Source organism: Verruconis gallopava, assembly GCF_000836295.1.
Source record: "Verruconis gallopava strain CBS 43764 unplaced genomic scaffold supercont1.28, whole genome shotgun sequence".
NCBI classification, from domain to species: Eukaryota; Fungi; Ascomycota; class Dothideomycetes; order Venturiales; family Sympoventuriaceae; genus Verruconis; species Verruconis gallopava.
Genome location: NW_015622164.1, coordinates 123159 through 136728, shown reverse-complemented (window position 1 = coordinate 136728; position 13570 = coordinate 123159). Strand labels below are relative to the sequence as shown.

General features: G+C 51.3%; 4 protein-coding genes across 4 annotated transcripts; 1 reads left to right on the top strand and 3 right to left on the bottom strand.

Moving 5' to 3' along the window:
* Positions 1–519: 519 nt before the first annotated feature.
* Positions 520–2436, bottom strand: PV09_07277 (uncharacterized protein). Its single transcript, XM_016361027.1, has 2 exons — positions 2151–2436; positions 520–2095 (listed from the first exon to the last, which is right to left on the bottom strand). The coding sequence occupies exons 1-2, from the start codon at positions 2290–2292 to the stop codon at positions 798–800; spliced, it is 1440 nt and encodes a 479-aa protein (XP_016211103.1). The 5' UTR covers positions 2293–2436; the 3' UTR covers positions 520–797.
* A 324-nt stretch (positions 2437–2760) lies between these two features.
* Positions 2761–4944, bottom strand: PV09_07276 (uncharacterized protein). Its single transcript, XM_016361026.1, has 4 exons — positions 4590–4944; positions 4351–4535; positions 3475–4294; positions 2761–3403 (listed from the first exon to the last, which is right to left on the bottom strand). The coding sequence occupies exons 1-4, from the start codon at positions 4740–4742 to the stop codon at positions 2966–2968; spliced, it is 1596 nt and encodes a 531-aa protein (XP_016211102.1). The 5' UTR covers positions 4743–4944; the 3' UTR covers positions 2761–2965.
* Positions 4945–6932: 1988 nt separating this feature from the next.
* Positions 6933–9040, top strand: PV09_07275 (uncharacterized protein). The gene is made up of 3 exons (XM_016361025.1): positions 6933–7467; positions 7518–7622; positions 7674–9040. Exons 1-3 carry the CDS (start codon positions 7288–7290, stop codon positions 8493–8495), a joined length of 1107 nt encoding a protein of 368 aa, XP_016211101.1. The 5' UTR covers positions 6933–7287; the 3' UTR covers positions 8496–9040.
* Positions 9041–10701: 1661 nt separating this feature from the next.
* PV09_07274 (uncharacterized protein) lies at positions 10702–12595 on the bottom strand. The gene is made up of 5 exons (XM_016361024.1): positions 12487–12595; positions 12283–12421; positions 11831–11994; positions 11678–11771; positions 10702–11621 (listed from the first exon to the last, which is right to left on the bottom strand). Exons 2-5 carry the CDS (start codon positions 12303–12305, stop codon positions 11243–11245), a joined length of 660 nt encoding a protein of 219 aa, XP_016211100.1. The 5' UTR covers positions 12306–12421; positions 12487–12595; the 3' UTR covers positions 10702–11242.
* Positions 12596–13570: the final 975 nt, after the last annotated feature.

The following is a 13570-nucleotide window of genomic DNA, read 5'->3' as shown; positions in this document are numbered from 1 at the left end:
TTTTCTGTGATCGCTTGCCAGGATGGTACCCGAACTTACAAGCCGGCTCCCTGGATGAGGGGCTTCCTCCGACGGCGGGCGTTATGGCTTACTTGTGCCTCCTCGACAATGCCGTCCGGAGGTACGGTGCCCTCTCGTTTGTTTTACTTATTTATTCATTCATTTTTCGCCTGGCATTGGCAGGCAGTCTGTACGTTGGCCCAATACGTCTCGTTCTGAATCATGCTTACGTCGAGATGTGGCATCGGTTCCGAGCCCAACTCGTACTGCTATCACTGCTACTTCGTCGAGGCCGGCTGGGCGAATTCATGCAAAAGCAACGTAGCCTCAGGGCTTCATCATCCCTCAGCCTCGTTGCCGTCTGAGGCCCTATGCACAGAGGCCGATCAACGTCATGGCTATGTATATTCTTGGAACCTAATTGTCCGATGATGGGGTGACTAGCGTGAAGGAAGAAAAAAGGAACGGCCTTGTCAGACCATAGTCACGAGCAGGGGAACACGGATCTTGCCGTGATCTGTCAAAAGCGGTTCAGATCCATTTTAATCGATAGCAGGAGTGCTACAATGGTCAACCAGAACGCAACAGCCCTAAGCCTGATGACGCCATGTTGTTCAACTCCTCACGAGGCCCCAACACTGCTACAGCTGCGGTGAAATCCTAACAACGCAATGAATCCAACGCGGTGGACACAGATCCGCCTGGAAGACGCTTGGGGACGTAGCTTTTTTCGACCGTCGTCCTATGCGTCACTGCGTATGCTGGTCGCCATTTTGGTAGTACGAGTGCTAGCCCGATCATCGCTCTGAAGTGATCTGGGCCATTGGATAGTTGTTTCCGAGCTTGTTTCGAAGAGAAACCTTGCCTCCCTCAACAGCCCATTCTATCGCGTTCTCGAATATGGGAGCGCCTTGCTTCTCCAGCGGGCTCCAATGCCCGCAATCAGACACAACGACCACCTGGCTGTTCTTGACGCCAAAATAGTCTCGGAAGCCCTCCAAGGCGATGGCGTTCTCGATTGCAACATCGCCCTTGCCCCAGATGACTGTAGTAGGTGCTTGCAACGATCCTTCCGGGCCCGTGTCAAAAATCGCCGCACAGCTGGCAGATCGCTGTCTGCCTTTTCGCTGCTGAAGCTGGTCGAGTTCCCAAAGTGCCTCGAGTGATTTCTCCCACGGCGCGAACGCAAGGCCATGCCGATAGAAGCTGATCTTGTCTTGGAAGCCACCAGTCCTCGCACGCCTGCGCACGGAATCTGAGTATGTAAGTTCCGAGTCCTTCAGCGCCGTAGGACATTCTCGCAGACTGGGCCCAACAGAGCCCGCTAGAAGTTCTGCGCCGTGAACTCCGCTGAGAGGCTTTGGGGGATCGGGATGGGTGGAAACGGCATTGAGATAGCGGAACCACCAGTAGTCACCGACATGCCCAATCAAATTCGCCATTGGAAAAGGCAAATTAAAGACAAACACATAGCCTGATTTGACAAGTTGTCGTAGGAGTGGCGTGATGTTTCGGAAAGCTCGTCGAAGCAGCCGGACCTTCAGAGGTGAACGCAGCCAGGTTCTCACCATCTGTCCAGCCGAGGCCAGGCGAGTCTTCACATTTGAAACTGCTAATGGTGGATGTATGCAATTGCCCAAGATAAAGTGGTCCGCTAGTTGAGGGGCCTCGGCTGCGAGTCTGAAGCCAACCATGGCGCCCCAGTCGTGAGCTACGACAACGACTCTGCTACTGCTGCTGCTGCTGCTGCTATTGTCGTCGCTTACATATTTCTCTCTCATCTTCAGGATGAACTCTGTGATCGCTTCCATGACCTCGGCTGGGCCATATCGATCCATGCTGTCGGAACCGCCGAAACCAGGCAGGTCAACCGCGATCAAGGTCGCCCGAGTGGCCAAACGCGGGTTTTGAAGGTAACGCTTCCACAACGCGTAGCTGTCAGGATAACCATGCATGAAGATGACAAGATTGGAGGTGGATGTCTGCTCGCGCTGGATGCTCTCGACATAATGAAGTTTTGCACCACAGCGCAAGACACAGAAACGATGGTGGAGGCCAAAAGGTTGCCGTTCCAAATTCCATAACCGCTCGCGTGCTACTCTATCTCAGCCCACGTAACGATCTTGTTTGGCCATCTTGCGTCAACGTACCCGCGACAAGCTCCTTCTTGTCTTCCGCGTTCAATCTTCTGAAGTTCGGCTTTCGAATGAAAGCTAGAAGCAAAAAGGCTGGCAACACAAGAGTGCCGTAGCCGAAGACGAAGCTGTTCCAAACCAGCTTGGACAACGTCATGGCTGCCGATTGTCTCGCTGTCACAGTTCTGAGAGAGCTACAAGATCATTGTCTTGAATATCTGACGGAAGACTGTCGAATCTCTCGGACGAGGGCGTGGTTGGAGATGAAATTCTCATCACCTCAGGTCGATCTTATTTACTCCGCCCCAAGATGGGGGGTTATTGCACTATGTTGAACCCTGGCGCAAGAGACACGAGTAGGGGATAGAGCATCCGCCCTAAACGCAGATCTCTCTCGGCACCGGAGTGCCCACCGGATACAGCGACATTGGCGACTTGTAGTCACCGAACGCGAAATTCGACCATACCGCACTTACGACGAAAGGGCTTTGAAGGACTCCTATCAGTTCCGAAAAAAATGGAAAAAAAAATATTTCATTTGGAGGAAGTGGATTTACCACGCCAAACGAGGACTACAGATTAGGGGAAATCAGATAGCCTGAATCAATACGAAATTGAATAAATTGGCGATTGTTCGACTCGGACTGAATCAGCGTTTCTATTTATTAAGGTATAGTATATATCGACATGTTTGCGGTGTCCGTCGTAGATCATGAAGTCATGGCCACTGGTACCAATGTTGCACCTTCAATGAACCAAAAACCCGTTTTCCAAACGCCTAGCATTCAACAAGGGCAGAGGGCGCCATGCATTTGATAGCATCACGACATTCAATAGACGATGTCACGAACAAGTGCAACTGGACCTTGATATTTCTTGCGTCCACCCACGAAGTACCAGACTGTGCTGAGAACGACAATGCCTCCCATCATCACGATAGCCCAGTTGAAATTAGTCGCGTTAGGGTCCTTAACCGTCGGCCAGGGAGTCCAGAACAGGCAGAAGAGGGAGTATAGAAAGCCGATGGCGTTGATGGGTGCACCCCAGCGACCTAGCGACCACTGCGCAGGAGGCAGCCGCTTCTCGCCGAACGTACGTGCCCAAAGAACGCATCCGATGGAGATCGAGTAGGTTGCCATGAGCGCCATGAGCTGGAGCGAAATGATGGCATTGAAAGCTACAGTTGAGCCGATGTTGATCAGCGAGAGCAAGCAAGTGCAAAGACAGGAGAAGATGACGGCATTCCGAGGAACGGTCGAGTTGTGACCCTACAAGGAGCAAAACGTAAGCAAATTCCTCGCCAGATCGAGTGGGGGATAAGATGAGGGCGATAACGTACCTTGCTGACCTTTGACAGCCATTTCCCAAAGGGAAGACCGCCATCGCGAGCGAATGCGAACGTTTGACGGGAGGTAGATGCGTTGCCGTCAATCACACCGGCAAGCAGGCACATGAAGATCAGAACGAATAGCACGATGCCACCGTTGTAACTGCATTGCTGGAGAACGTAGATGAAGGCAAAACCAGAGACGTTGATAGTCGGGTCCAACATGTCGGCTACGCTTGGAATTGCGAACAAGAACGTGGTAAGAACGACCAGGCCGACGACAGCATTCAGGGTGAAAGACCAGATCATGGCGCGTGGTACAGCTTTCGACGCGTACTTCACTTCTTCGGCCAGATGGGCGGCGGAGTCAGAGCAAATCAAGAAGTAGATAGTCGTCACTTGACCGATCATGGCACTGAGGCCAATGTTGGACCAACCGAAGCTCTCCCAGTTGAAGAAAACGTCGTGCGCGTTAGCATGCGGCGCCAGCACCCACATCACCACGACCACTGCGATCCAGCCGAGACCGTGGGGAAAGACCATGACTTTTTGCAGACGCGGAAGCTGGTTCGCGAAGATACCGTTGACGATGAACGCCAAAAGGGCCACCATGAAGACGAAAAGCGTGCCCTGCCATCGCTGTGGCACGTAAGTGCTGTCGTACGCGGCGATGATGCCCTGGATGAGCGTGCCGTTCAAGAAGGCACCTCCAGCAGCACCAGCTTGCCACGACAACGTGGCCATCCAGCCGGAGATGTAACTTAGAAGTCGCTGGTATTTCAAGGGTGCAAACTCGGACACCCAGTGGTACTGACCTCCCGACGTTGGTGCCCTGCAGCACGAGTTAGATTGTAGCAAAAGAATGCAGCGCAGTTCTACTATACTCACATGCTAGACATTTCGGCCAGCGAGGCAACGATGAAAAGGAAACCCACGAAGGTCCATATGTAACCCCAGAATAGAAGAGGGCGACCACCATTGACCAGGCCACCGCTGGAGGCAATGAGTGTCACTTCCCACGTCGACTGGATAAGAGACGTGAATATAATCATGGTGGACATTCGGAAAATGCGCTGGTGTAGTTAGCCAATTGTACCTCTCAGTACCTCCAAGTCGTGTCTACTGACCTTGAACTGCTGGTCTTTGCCCATGCGATACATATCCTTACTATCCTGGGGAGCCTCATTCTGGATGGTTTCGTCCCGAGAAGAATCGCTTCCATTGTACTCTGCTACAGCAGCATCGCGGCCATTGCTGAGCTCCTTCTCGTTGGTAGACATGATGGGCAGATCGTAAGCATGCGCACTGCGGACAGATCCACGGGACTTTGGTACGCGAGTCGCTGCAGAAGGATTTTTTGCGCGCGAAGATCTGGCGCAAGTCCAGGCTATGGTATGTGCAACTGAGGAGAGGGAAAACGATACAGCCCTCGTTGCTGGCGACAAAGAAGAATGGGACAATTTCTGCCTGCAAAAGGGAATCTCGAGTCTACTTGAGTTTCCAGAAGCGCGTCGGACGGAATTGCGGGTCCGTCTAGAGCTGCAAGGCGCGGAGCGATGCTGGCGAGTGGAGTCCACTAGGCGGATAGCAGCCGACGCTTCCCCAGCCAACACCTAGCGTTCAGTCGCGGCAAGCTCGTCAGACAATCCAGAGCAAGCAGACCTTCGGTTTGCGAAAAAAAGATACCGCCAATACGTCTAGAGCAGGCGCTTCGGCGCCAGGTGCTGAGTTTGGCTATGTGGACCATGCGGAACGAGAGAAGCGACTATGTCGATTGTGCAGAGGCTCTGAGAGCCGGGCGAATGGTAGCGATCGCTGCGAACAAGGCGCTACTGGAAAGATATCCTATGTGGCAAAGGCCAAACTGCAAAAGCCTGTGGAATCACTCTCTACGCACCAATCATTGCGCCAGGAACGACACACGAACGAGGAGGCCCTTTACAGGCAGCGGTAACTCTGCACTTCAAAGTCGCTCTGGAGCAATCGGACGGCCCGTGGCATCGTCCGCTGTCCCTTGGGTGCAGAAGCAGCGGTAGGATTTAAGCTTGCGCAACGTTATTTTGAGAAGCCATGCCTTTGAATGCTGCTCGAAGTTGCATACACGTCCTGGTCACCCCACCCGTGGTAGTTTTTCTTACCACACACGAAAGTACTGTTATGGCTCTCAACACGTCCATCAAGTGTTACTGGGCCTGTTATTGTGCGCCAAGAGCCACCCTCGCCCTTGTCTTATCATGCTGGACCGCGTGCATTCGACTACTGCGTGCTGTTGCTCTCTGGTTGCAGGCGAGCTGCGTTCAGACCCTGTCTATGGCAATCACCGGCATTCGTTTTGGGGCCTCGCAAGGGAGGAAAATGCCGGAGGTTCGACAAAAGGCCTGAGCGTCTTGCATTTTTTGTGATGAATAGCCTTGGATAAGTCGGGCAGGTCGAAATTTGGGGGAAAGGACTTTCGCTTGGCTTCAGGCCCGTCCCTTTAATCACACATGGGCGGGCTGTCCCGTGGTTCGGCTCCGCAGAGATCAGCCATGGGAAGCAAGAACAGTGATGAAGAACGCTCGGGACATTCTACTACATGCACCGTGAGCATCGACCAGGATGACGCCCGTCTCGCAACAACCCGCCGCCAAATCTGATCGTCACATATGAATTGACCACCAAAGCGTCGGTTAACGACGAACGAGCGGGGCGAACGTCGGCCGCTTTTCGCATGAACGATGGACAGTTCAAACGAAAAGATCGACAAGTTATATGACATGGAATGAGGGCCATGTAACCATGCTTTCCGAACTTCCCATGCCTTGCATGCTTTGCGAGCATGAACAAGAAGCTCGAGAGTCAGGTCCACGCAAAGAGTCGGTCCTGCAAACGGTCAGGTCTCCAGGTCGAAGAACGAAGCGCGGCCTGAAAGTGTCTTTGGCGAGAAACTGGTCCTGAAAGCGTTAGACGTGTCTTGCGGATGCTGAGGATGTGGATCCGGCCCACTAGCATGTTGGCCACAGGACGGCCCACACGGGGGCCGGTGGGGGGCGAGGGCTGCTTGACGAATGAAATGCTGACTTGATCCGTCTCCGTGACGCGAAGACACACGCAGCAAGCGCACGATCTGACCTGGATCGAGCCCAGACGACCACGGCCAGAGGTTGGATGGTACTTTGGAATCTGCCGTACGAACTGCTCGAACAAGGTCGTCAGCAAACGCAATGTGGCATGGGGCCCAGCCGATCTGGGTCTGTTCGACACGCACCGCGTATCTCCATCTCATTCTTGCTGTTGGGGCTTTGTTTTTCGACGGTGGCTGACCAACAAATCCTGCGGAGCAGCGGAAAGGATTGCTGTGGCATTGATGCTTGCTTTTGTTCTGTGCAAGACTCCTCAGCTGGGTCCCAAGTAGCCGGGTCCCGTGCGCCGCCGCACCCTCTCCACCTCCTCTCTGCGTCCCATCCGTGCCCCCATCTGCCTATCATGGACGTTCGAACGAGCCTGACGAAGATCAATCCCTATCCTGCGCATGCGTTCAGATATTTGCCTTGGTAGCGCTTCGGCCTTTCAACAATCTTCGTTGCGCTCACAGCCCTTGCTCCTCCATCCGCTCCAGCTCTCACACGCGCGCATAAATGATTCCTTCGTGCAGTAGTACACGCCTGCAAGGAACCTAGCATTCCTTTCGACGCCCCATTTACCAGACGGTCGGATGCCTCTCGTCCCTTAAGACTCGTGTCCCCCCTCTCCCACAAACAAGCGATCTTATGCAATCCCCCTCTGTCAAACGAATCTGAGGGGTGGGCACTGCTTGCACAACTGTTGTTCCCGGCTTCGAGCACCATGTCGGAGGCCGGAACACGATATGAGGTCATTACTTCCAACAACCAAAGCGCCAATGTGTGGGTTTGCGGTCTCATCAGCGTCCTCTTTGCGACGGCATGCATGTTTGCTAGAATAGCCTACAGAGCAAGGCTTGGGATTAGATCCGGACAAGACGACTACGTGTTCTGGCTAGCCTGGGTATGTCAAATCTATCGAAGCTCATCACGAGTCGCCTCTGATCCACGCAGGCTGTGCAAGTGATTCAGAGCGGCCTGTTGCTTAAAGCTACCGCTCTTGGTCTGGGCAAGAATGACAGCATAGTTGCTGCAGACCACGTCTCCTCCATTCAGACGGTAAGCCAATATATTCACTCATCAGCCGCGTTGATTCTGACTGCGGTGCAGTATGCCGCGGCCTCCACTGTCCTCACGGTCGTTTCCATATACGTCGCGAAGGTATCGATGATATTACTCATTTCACGACTCTTTGCTCGGTCGCTGCGCTCTTATTATGCAGCCGTCGCTGTCGTTGGCGTCGCGGCCGCCATACAAATCCAGGCCGGTTGTGTCTACCCAACCTGCACAAAAGTTGCATCACGCTATTACGCCAATGCTGCGCTTGACATTGCGACGGAAGTCCTGATAATTGGACTTCCAGTGTATTGCATCCGCGACGTGCGGATGGCAAAAGTACACAAAGCAAAAGTGCTCGCTACGTTTTCAGCACGATCCTTAATGGTACTGTTCGCTGGTCTCATAGTCTGGTCGGCTACAAGGATTCGTGAAACAGGAAAGCTCTCGACATCTATTGTCCTTCCAGTTGTGTTGTTGCAGTTACAGCTCGGGCTGTCACTTTGCATCTGCGCCATTGTCCCCTGCTTCCGCATGATATTCCAAAGCACCGACATTGTTTCTACAACCTCTGGGGACCTCACGCGAGAAGGCAAACAAATCAGTAATCATAGCAACCGGGCGCGGTCCTTCGGTCGACCCACCCAAGGCACCGGAACGGACACACAGATATCATACATTCGTCAACCTACGCCTCCTCCTCCAGACATTCCGAGGAAGCCCGAGCACTCAGCTCAGCGAAGCCAGGATACAAGTGGGGCTGCCTCGCATACTACAGGCAGGCCGAGCGAAGGAGGAGCGAGCGATAGCAGCTTAGTACCCAGTGCAACCACAGGTCTGAGCACAAAACCGCTTGTTCAAGCCCCTGAGGCTTGAATTCGATCAACTTGCGCGGACCACTTGAATTGCATCAATGAACGGACACGACTCGGTTTTAGAGATGGATTCATAGACCTGTTGTTCACTGCCCCTCATCATATAAGAATGTGTATTATACTGGCCCAGAACTTTGGGTTCTGCCAGCATTGGTTGGCATCGTTCTTTTTTCTTTTTTTAACGAAATTGTGCGGCGGGCCCGCAACTTTTGGGTGGCACGATTGATGATTATACGGCTATTTTGTTTCAGGGTAATAGGGTATCCGGTTCAACTTACAGGTTCGGAACATGGGAATAAAGGAGAGGGATAGCTTCTCCCTTGGGACTGCAATTGGGATTGAAAACCAACTAGCGAGGGCGTTTGCGCTTTTGAGACGGGATTTTTGAGACGGGATTTCGGATTGATACCATTCTATGTTGTTCGGGCTCACCTGAAGGGTTTGAAGCCATCAAAAATCAGGATTCATCTACATATGATCTTGCGTTCCAGATAGCAGCTTCGCTGACACGGCTCGCACAATGTCAGAGGACACGTCGTCAAGCCACTATCCGCCCCATTCCAGCCTTTCCTACTGTTATCCGTAAAGGCCCACGGCTTTTATTCAGCAAAAATAGGATCCTTAGTTCGCTTGGCGTGACCTCAAGCCATCCGTGGCGATTAAATACAACGGGCATTCGTTCCTGCAATCACGACGTGTCGGTTTCTGGTCTTCCAAGTTCGGAAACCTAACGTAGCCAAAGTTTTACTATTACGGTAGCGTCTTGTTCCTCCGCGCTTGATCCCGGTGAGACCTGAGCAGAAATGAAATTGTCCAGTCCTTTCCGTGCAAGACGCCTGCCGCCCATGTCCACTACGCCATCAATCTAATGTTTTGGGGTACCAAAAGTCCGGAGTGGCGGTCGATCTGTGGTACAGCATATCGACCAGGCTTAACGTGAGACTACTCAGCAGGAAAGCTTCCTGCAGTTGCTAAGCTGAGCAAGAGCCAGGCGTTATCGTGCAACGGCATATGTATAAGCACGAGCCTATGCTCTCTGTCTGTCTTGTCGCGCCATCGGCGTTGAACGCCTTATCATTCCAATGTAGAAATACCCGATTGTGATTATGCTTCGTCTCTTCGTGAGCATGCAACCCGCGCACGCGTTTCAACATTCTAGGGGGAGCGAACATAAGTCCAACGCCATCTCGCGTCCCGTGAGAACTTCGGGAAGTTTGCCATTGTAGACAAGAGAACCCCCGATCATGGGTCCATGTTTTATCCATGACACTGATTCTCTCCTGTCTGATATTCGTTCCGACGAGTTGGGGTCGGGTTACCATGGTCGTGGGTAGGGGAAGCCGGCTCGACGGCTAGGCTTTGATGCCCTCGTCCTCTCGTGACGGTGGACTAGTATCAATTCTGCTCTCCTCCGAACACTAAAACAAACATCTTTTCTATGCGAGATGCGCGGATAGCCCGGATTGACTGCCCGACAAAGCATGGCCTGATCGAGGTCAAACCACACCAAGTTCACGACAACCTTGGTATACATCTTTTTCCTCGTCATGATCCCTTCCTTGAGAACGGTCGTTCGCGGGACAACTCAGACGCAAAGACCAGTTTTGACGCTCAGTGTTCGGTGCAGCTTTGCAACGGGGGAGTAGACCGCCCTTTCTTGAGAAACTAATAGCCTGCCTTGCACTTGAGAGCATGTCACTCAGAGCGTGCAAGTACATCGCTACAGCTCAGCTGGCTATGTGTCCTCGATGGCCTGCATGGTTGCGTGGATTTATTCTACATCTCCACCACGTGCAAGACCTACCAAATTCACAATGTACCTAGCCTTTGACCGGCCATCAAATCCCAGTATCTATGCCTCAGCTTTTATTCTGATTACTCTGTTTGAAAGCAATGAAAAGCAAAAATAAGGAGTGACAAATCTTGTGCAAATTACCCCGTCTCGATCATTGGCCAGCGATGGCAAGCTCAAGTGTTTATCTCCCAGATGTAGCAGCGCCCCGCTTTGCTCATTTCTTCCCATGATCGTCAAGAGTCGACCGCAGCTTTCCCATGGCGAGAGCAAGGGGGGCTACCTTGCGGCCATGTCCTTGATGATGTCCTGATAGTATTCCTTGCATTCAAGCCTCGTCAATTTTAGGTTTGATACTTCGTAGACATTTCGCACTCGTATCTCTTTTCTCTTTCTAGTCAAAGATGGCACAGCGCATTGATCCCAAGCCTAAGCATACGATTCTGGACCACTGGCCGACGGGAGGATGATTATATGCATTCGGCTTTGTTGTCCTGCGATAGGAATCTCCGAGAGTGAGAGCCGGGTGAAGGTTAACCTGGTGATATTAAAGAGATGTACTAAATACCCACGGTTGCCTTTGCAAGAGGACGAGCCTCAGCTAAGCTCTTTATTGACACCATATCTAATATGGGAAGCATAAGACTCGTTTCGCGTGAGATTTATAGCCATAGCAGCAGACTAGCTTCGCAAAACCGTCTAAAATTCCCCTGAGACCTGATCCTCTGAGTTTGGTATCACAATTCGCCGTAGTCATCACAAGCGGACCGAACCATACTACAATGCCATCTCGCATATTCCCGTGCAAATTCTCGTACTGGTACAAGCCAACGCTTGAAGATGTCCACACCCCAAAACGCCATGCCCTTCTTGTTAGTGTGCCCAACCCCTACTACTCACAGCTCACGTACGTAACACATCGTCTATATTTAGGAAAACCACAGCTTCAGCCCTTCTCAGTCGCTCTTCAACATGTTCTCCACAAGCTCGCCCATTGGGCCCCAGTAATCCCTCTGACCCTGAGCCAAACCGAACTCCTCAATAAAAAGCACATAGTGTTTGAAGCTGGTGTTGAGGTGCGGCTCCAGACCCAGCGCCACAATAATTGGGTAATGGTGGCAGTATATATGTGCGTATACACGGTACATGCGCTTGAAAATTTGATTAAGACGAGGGCGGAAGGACTTGGGGAAGGGGACGCCGATGCGCGAAGGGAAGATGGTTTCGTTGTCGATGGTTGCTTGCACCCACGACATGAGATGCTCGACGTACTCAGGCGCAGGCATCTTTGTGGGCTTCTTATAGGTCTCATCATCCTGCCAGAGATATTCGAACCTATTGTTGCTTGCATTAGTCCTTGTACTGAAGCATTCGTCGCCGAATTCTCATACTCATCTGTGGCCTTCATTTCAGGGCAGCTCTGAGGACTGCAAAACTCAGTGATGGATCCATAGAGCAAATTAATCTGGTTGTAGAAGTCGACGCCTTGTGTCCGCTTTTTAGCAAACGTCTGTTACAAATGTACTCATATTTGCAGAACGTACAATTGACTGCAAGCCATTCGTCTTTGTCCTCACCCTCTGGTAGCTTGACAGCCTTCCTTAGGCTCCCACTACCAAGCGTTGCCTCGGCGAACTGTCTCAATTGCCAATTCGTTGTCCCTTTGCCAGCCTTTTGAGGTCGGAACGGCGCTCTCGTTCGTGAGTTACTATTCACGCTGTCAGAAAGCTCTGGCATGCTATACTGCAGGACTTGTGATATCGGGATATTCGACGCAGTATTGGTGCGATATGACAGGATTGGATCATTCGTTTTGGTGTTGTCCCACAAAGGTAAACCAACGCAGGGTCGTGAGTATGCAAATGTGACAACCGAATCAAGCGGTCTTGTTGGACTTGGAAACAAATTCATGGACTTATATCCCTGTGGTATAATTGCAACTATACGTGTGTAGGTGTAGCATGAAGATCAAGAAGAAATGCCGGAAGTTACGCACATTGTTGTGATGAACGAAGTCATGGCGAAGGAGTTTTCGCAGCCCTAAAGAACAAAAACTGGGCTTTCGGGAGGATTTGCGTGTTTTCGCGAGACAGACAGGTCGATATTGGGCTTCAGTTAATGTCCCGTGTTGTGCCCTGTTTAGTGAGCCAAATTGTCGCTCAACGGTAAACTTGGGCACCAGATGTGTAACACAACGCACCTGTTAGACTATGGGCGATCAAATATTGGCGTAGGGAGTCTGTCTAGGCGGAGCAAGCATAGAAGGAGTGTTATTCTATGGTCTTTGTGAACAGGAGCTCGCTCTGGAGAGAGATTGTTGTGCGTCCAGACTTCCCCACAGCGAGGCTGAACAAGGGTCATCCTGAGATTACAATAGACTCAGTGGCGCATGGCAACCGTATTACTGACTCACTCTGAAGAAAGTCGTCAGAGTAAAGAGTACCAAGTATTCGTAGCATAATGGGCATGCAAATCCAGGAATCCGAGCCCAAAAAGCAGTCTAGTCCATGCTTATAGGGACAAAAACGCGACTATATTATGAATTCATTCAATCTCTCCGGGAAATATGCTTCGTATGCATACAAAAAACATGGACTTTGCATCAGCATCATTGAACACAGTTCAACGTTTGTTCTTAATATTAACCTCGGCGCTCTATATAGTTTGACTTCGATTTCAAATCCATGGCCAAGATAACGTGAGTCTTATGTACGTACTGGACCAGCAGCTCTGCCGGTGGGAAACACTTTGCGCAATAACACGCAATCAATAATGTACCAATATGTACGCAGAGCATGCGGCTAAGTGGCTCCCTAAGTTCGGGACACATGAACGAAAAACATCTTCCGCGAACTCTTGATGCTGTCATCAAACATGATTCTTTAGCTGTTCTAACAAGTGTTGGAAAGCCTACACAGCTAAGGTACCTACAGTGATACTGCAGTCCTGGGAGCCCTTGGCCAGCAGAGATGGAGATAATGATATCTGCTTAAATGTTGGACATAGAGGTTTTTATTTAACAAGTGCAAAGCACGTCTTTTACCAACACGCACTGCTCGAAGCAATAAGAAGAGATTGTTGAGTGCAAAAGGAGCTGGAATGATTCACCTATATTCGCATTCCGCCCTTCTGCTCAGTGGAAATGCTGCTAGATTGTCTCAAGCATTCCTGACAATTCCCAAAATAGCATGAAAACTATTGTTGCATTTCACTGCAAAGCGAATCAAGCAGGTACGTATTGGACGCTGGATCTGGTGAGTTTCTTATATGAGATTCTGATAAAA

What these genes read in the sequence shown, in the direction of transcription:
- PV09_07277 (XM_016361027.1), bottom strand. Translation starts at nt 2,292, where the DNA reads ATGACGTTGTCCAAGCTGGTTTGGAACAGCTTCGTCTTCGGCTACGGC. An exon ending in CAAGAAGGAGCTTGTCGCGG is followed by an intron (nt 2,096 to 2,150) that starts GTACGTTGACGC and finishes GAGATAGAGTAG; the next exon opens with CACGCGAGCGGTTATGGAAT.
- PV09_07276 (XM_016361026.1), bottom strand. Translation starts at nt 4,742, where the DNA reads ATGTCTACCAACGAGAAGGAGCTCAGCAATGGCCGCGATGCTGCTGTA. An exon ending in CTGGCCGAAATGTCTAGCAT is followed by an intron (nt 4,295 to 4,350) that starts GTGAGTATAGTA and finishes CTCGTGCTGCAG; the next exon opens with GGCACCAACGTCGGGAGGTC. An exon ending in GGCTGTCAAAGGTCAGCAAG is followed by an intron (nt 3,404 to 3,474) that starts GTACGTTATCGC and finishes TGCTCCTTGTAG; the next exon opens with GGTCACAACTCGACCGTTCC.
- PV09_07275 (XM_016361025.1), top strand. Translation starts at nt 7,288, where the DNA reads ATGTCGGAGGCCGGAACACGATATGAGGTCATTACTTCCAACAACCAA. An exon ending in ACGTGTTCTGGCTAGCCTGG is followed by an intron (nt 7,468 to 7,517) that starts GTATGTCAAATC and finishes TGATCCACGCAG; the next exon opens with GCTGTGCAAGTGATTCAGAG. An exon ending in ACGTCTCCTCCATTCAGACG is followed by an intron (nt 7,623 to 7,673) that starts GTAAGCCAATAT and finishes ACTGCGGTGCAG; the next exon opens with TATGCCGCGGCCTCCACTGT.
- PV09_07274 (XM_016361024.1), bottom strand. Translation starts at nt 12,305, where the DNA reads ATGACTTCGTTCATCACAACAAT. An exon ending in ACTTCGTTCATCACAACAAT is followed by an intron (nt 11,995 to 12,282) that starts GTGCGTAACTTC and finishes CAGCGTGAATAG; the next exon opens with TAACTCACGAACGAGAGCGC. An exon ending in CGAATGGCTTGCAGTCAATT is followed by an intron (nt 11,772 to 11,830) that starts GTACGTTCTGCA and finishes AGCGGACACAAG; the next exon opens with GCGTCGACTTCTACAACCAG.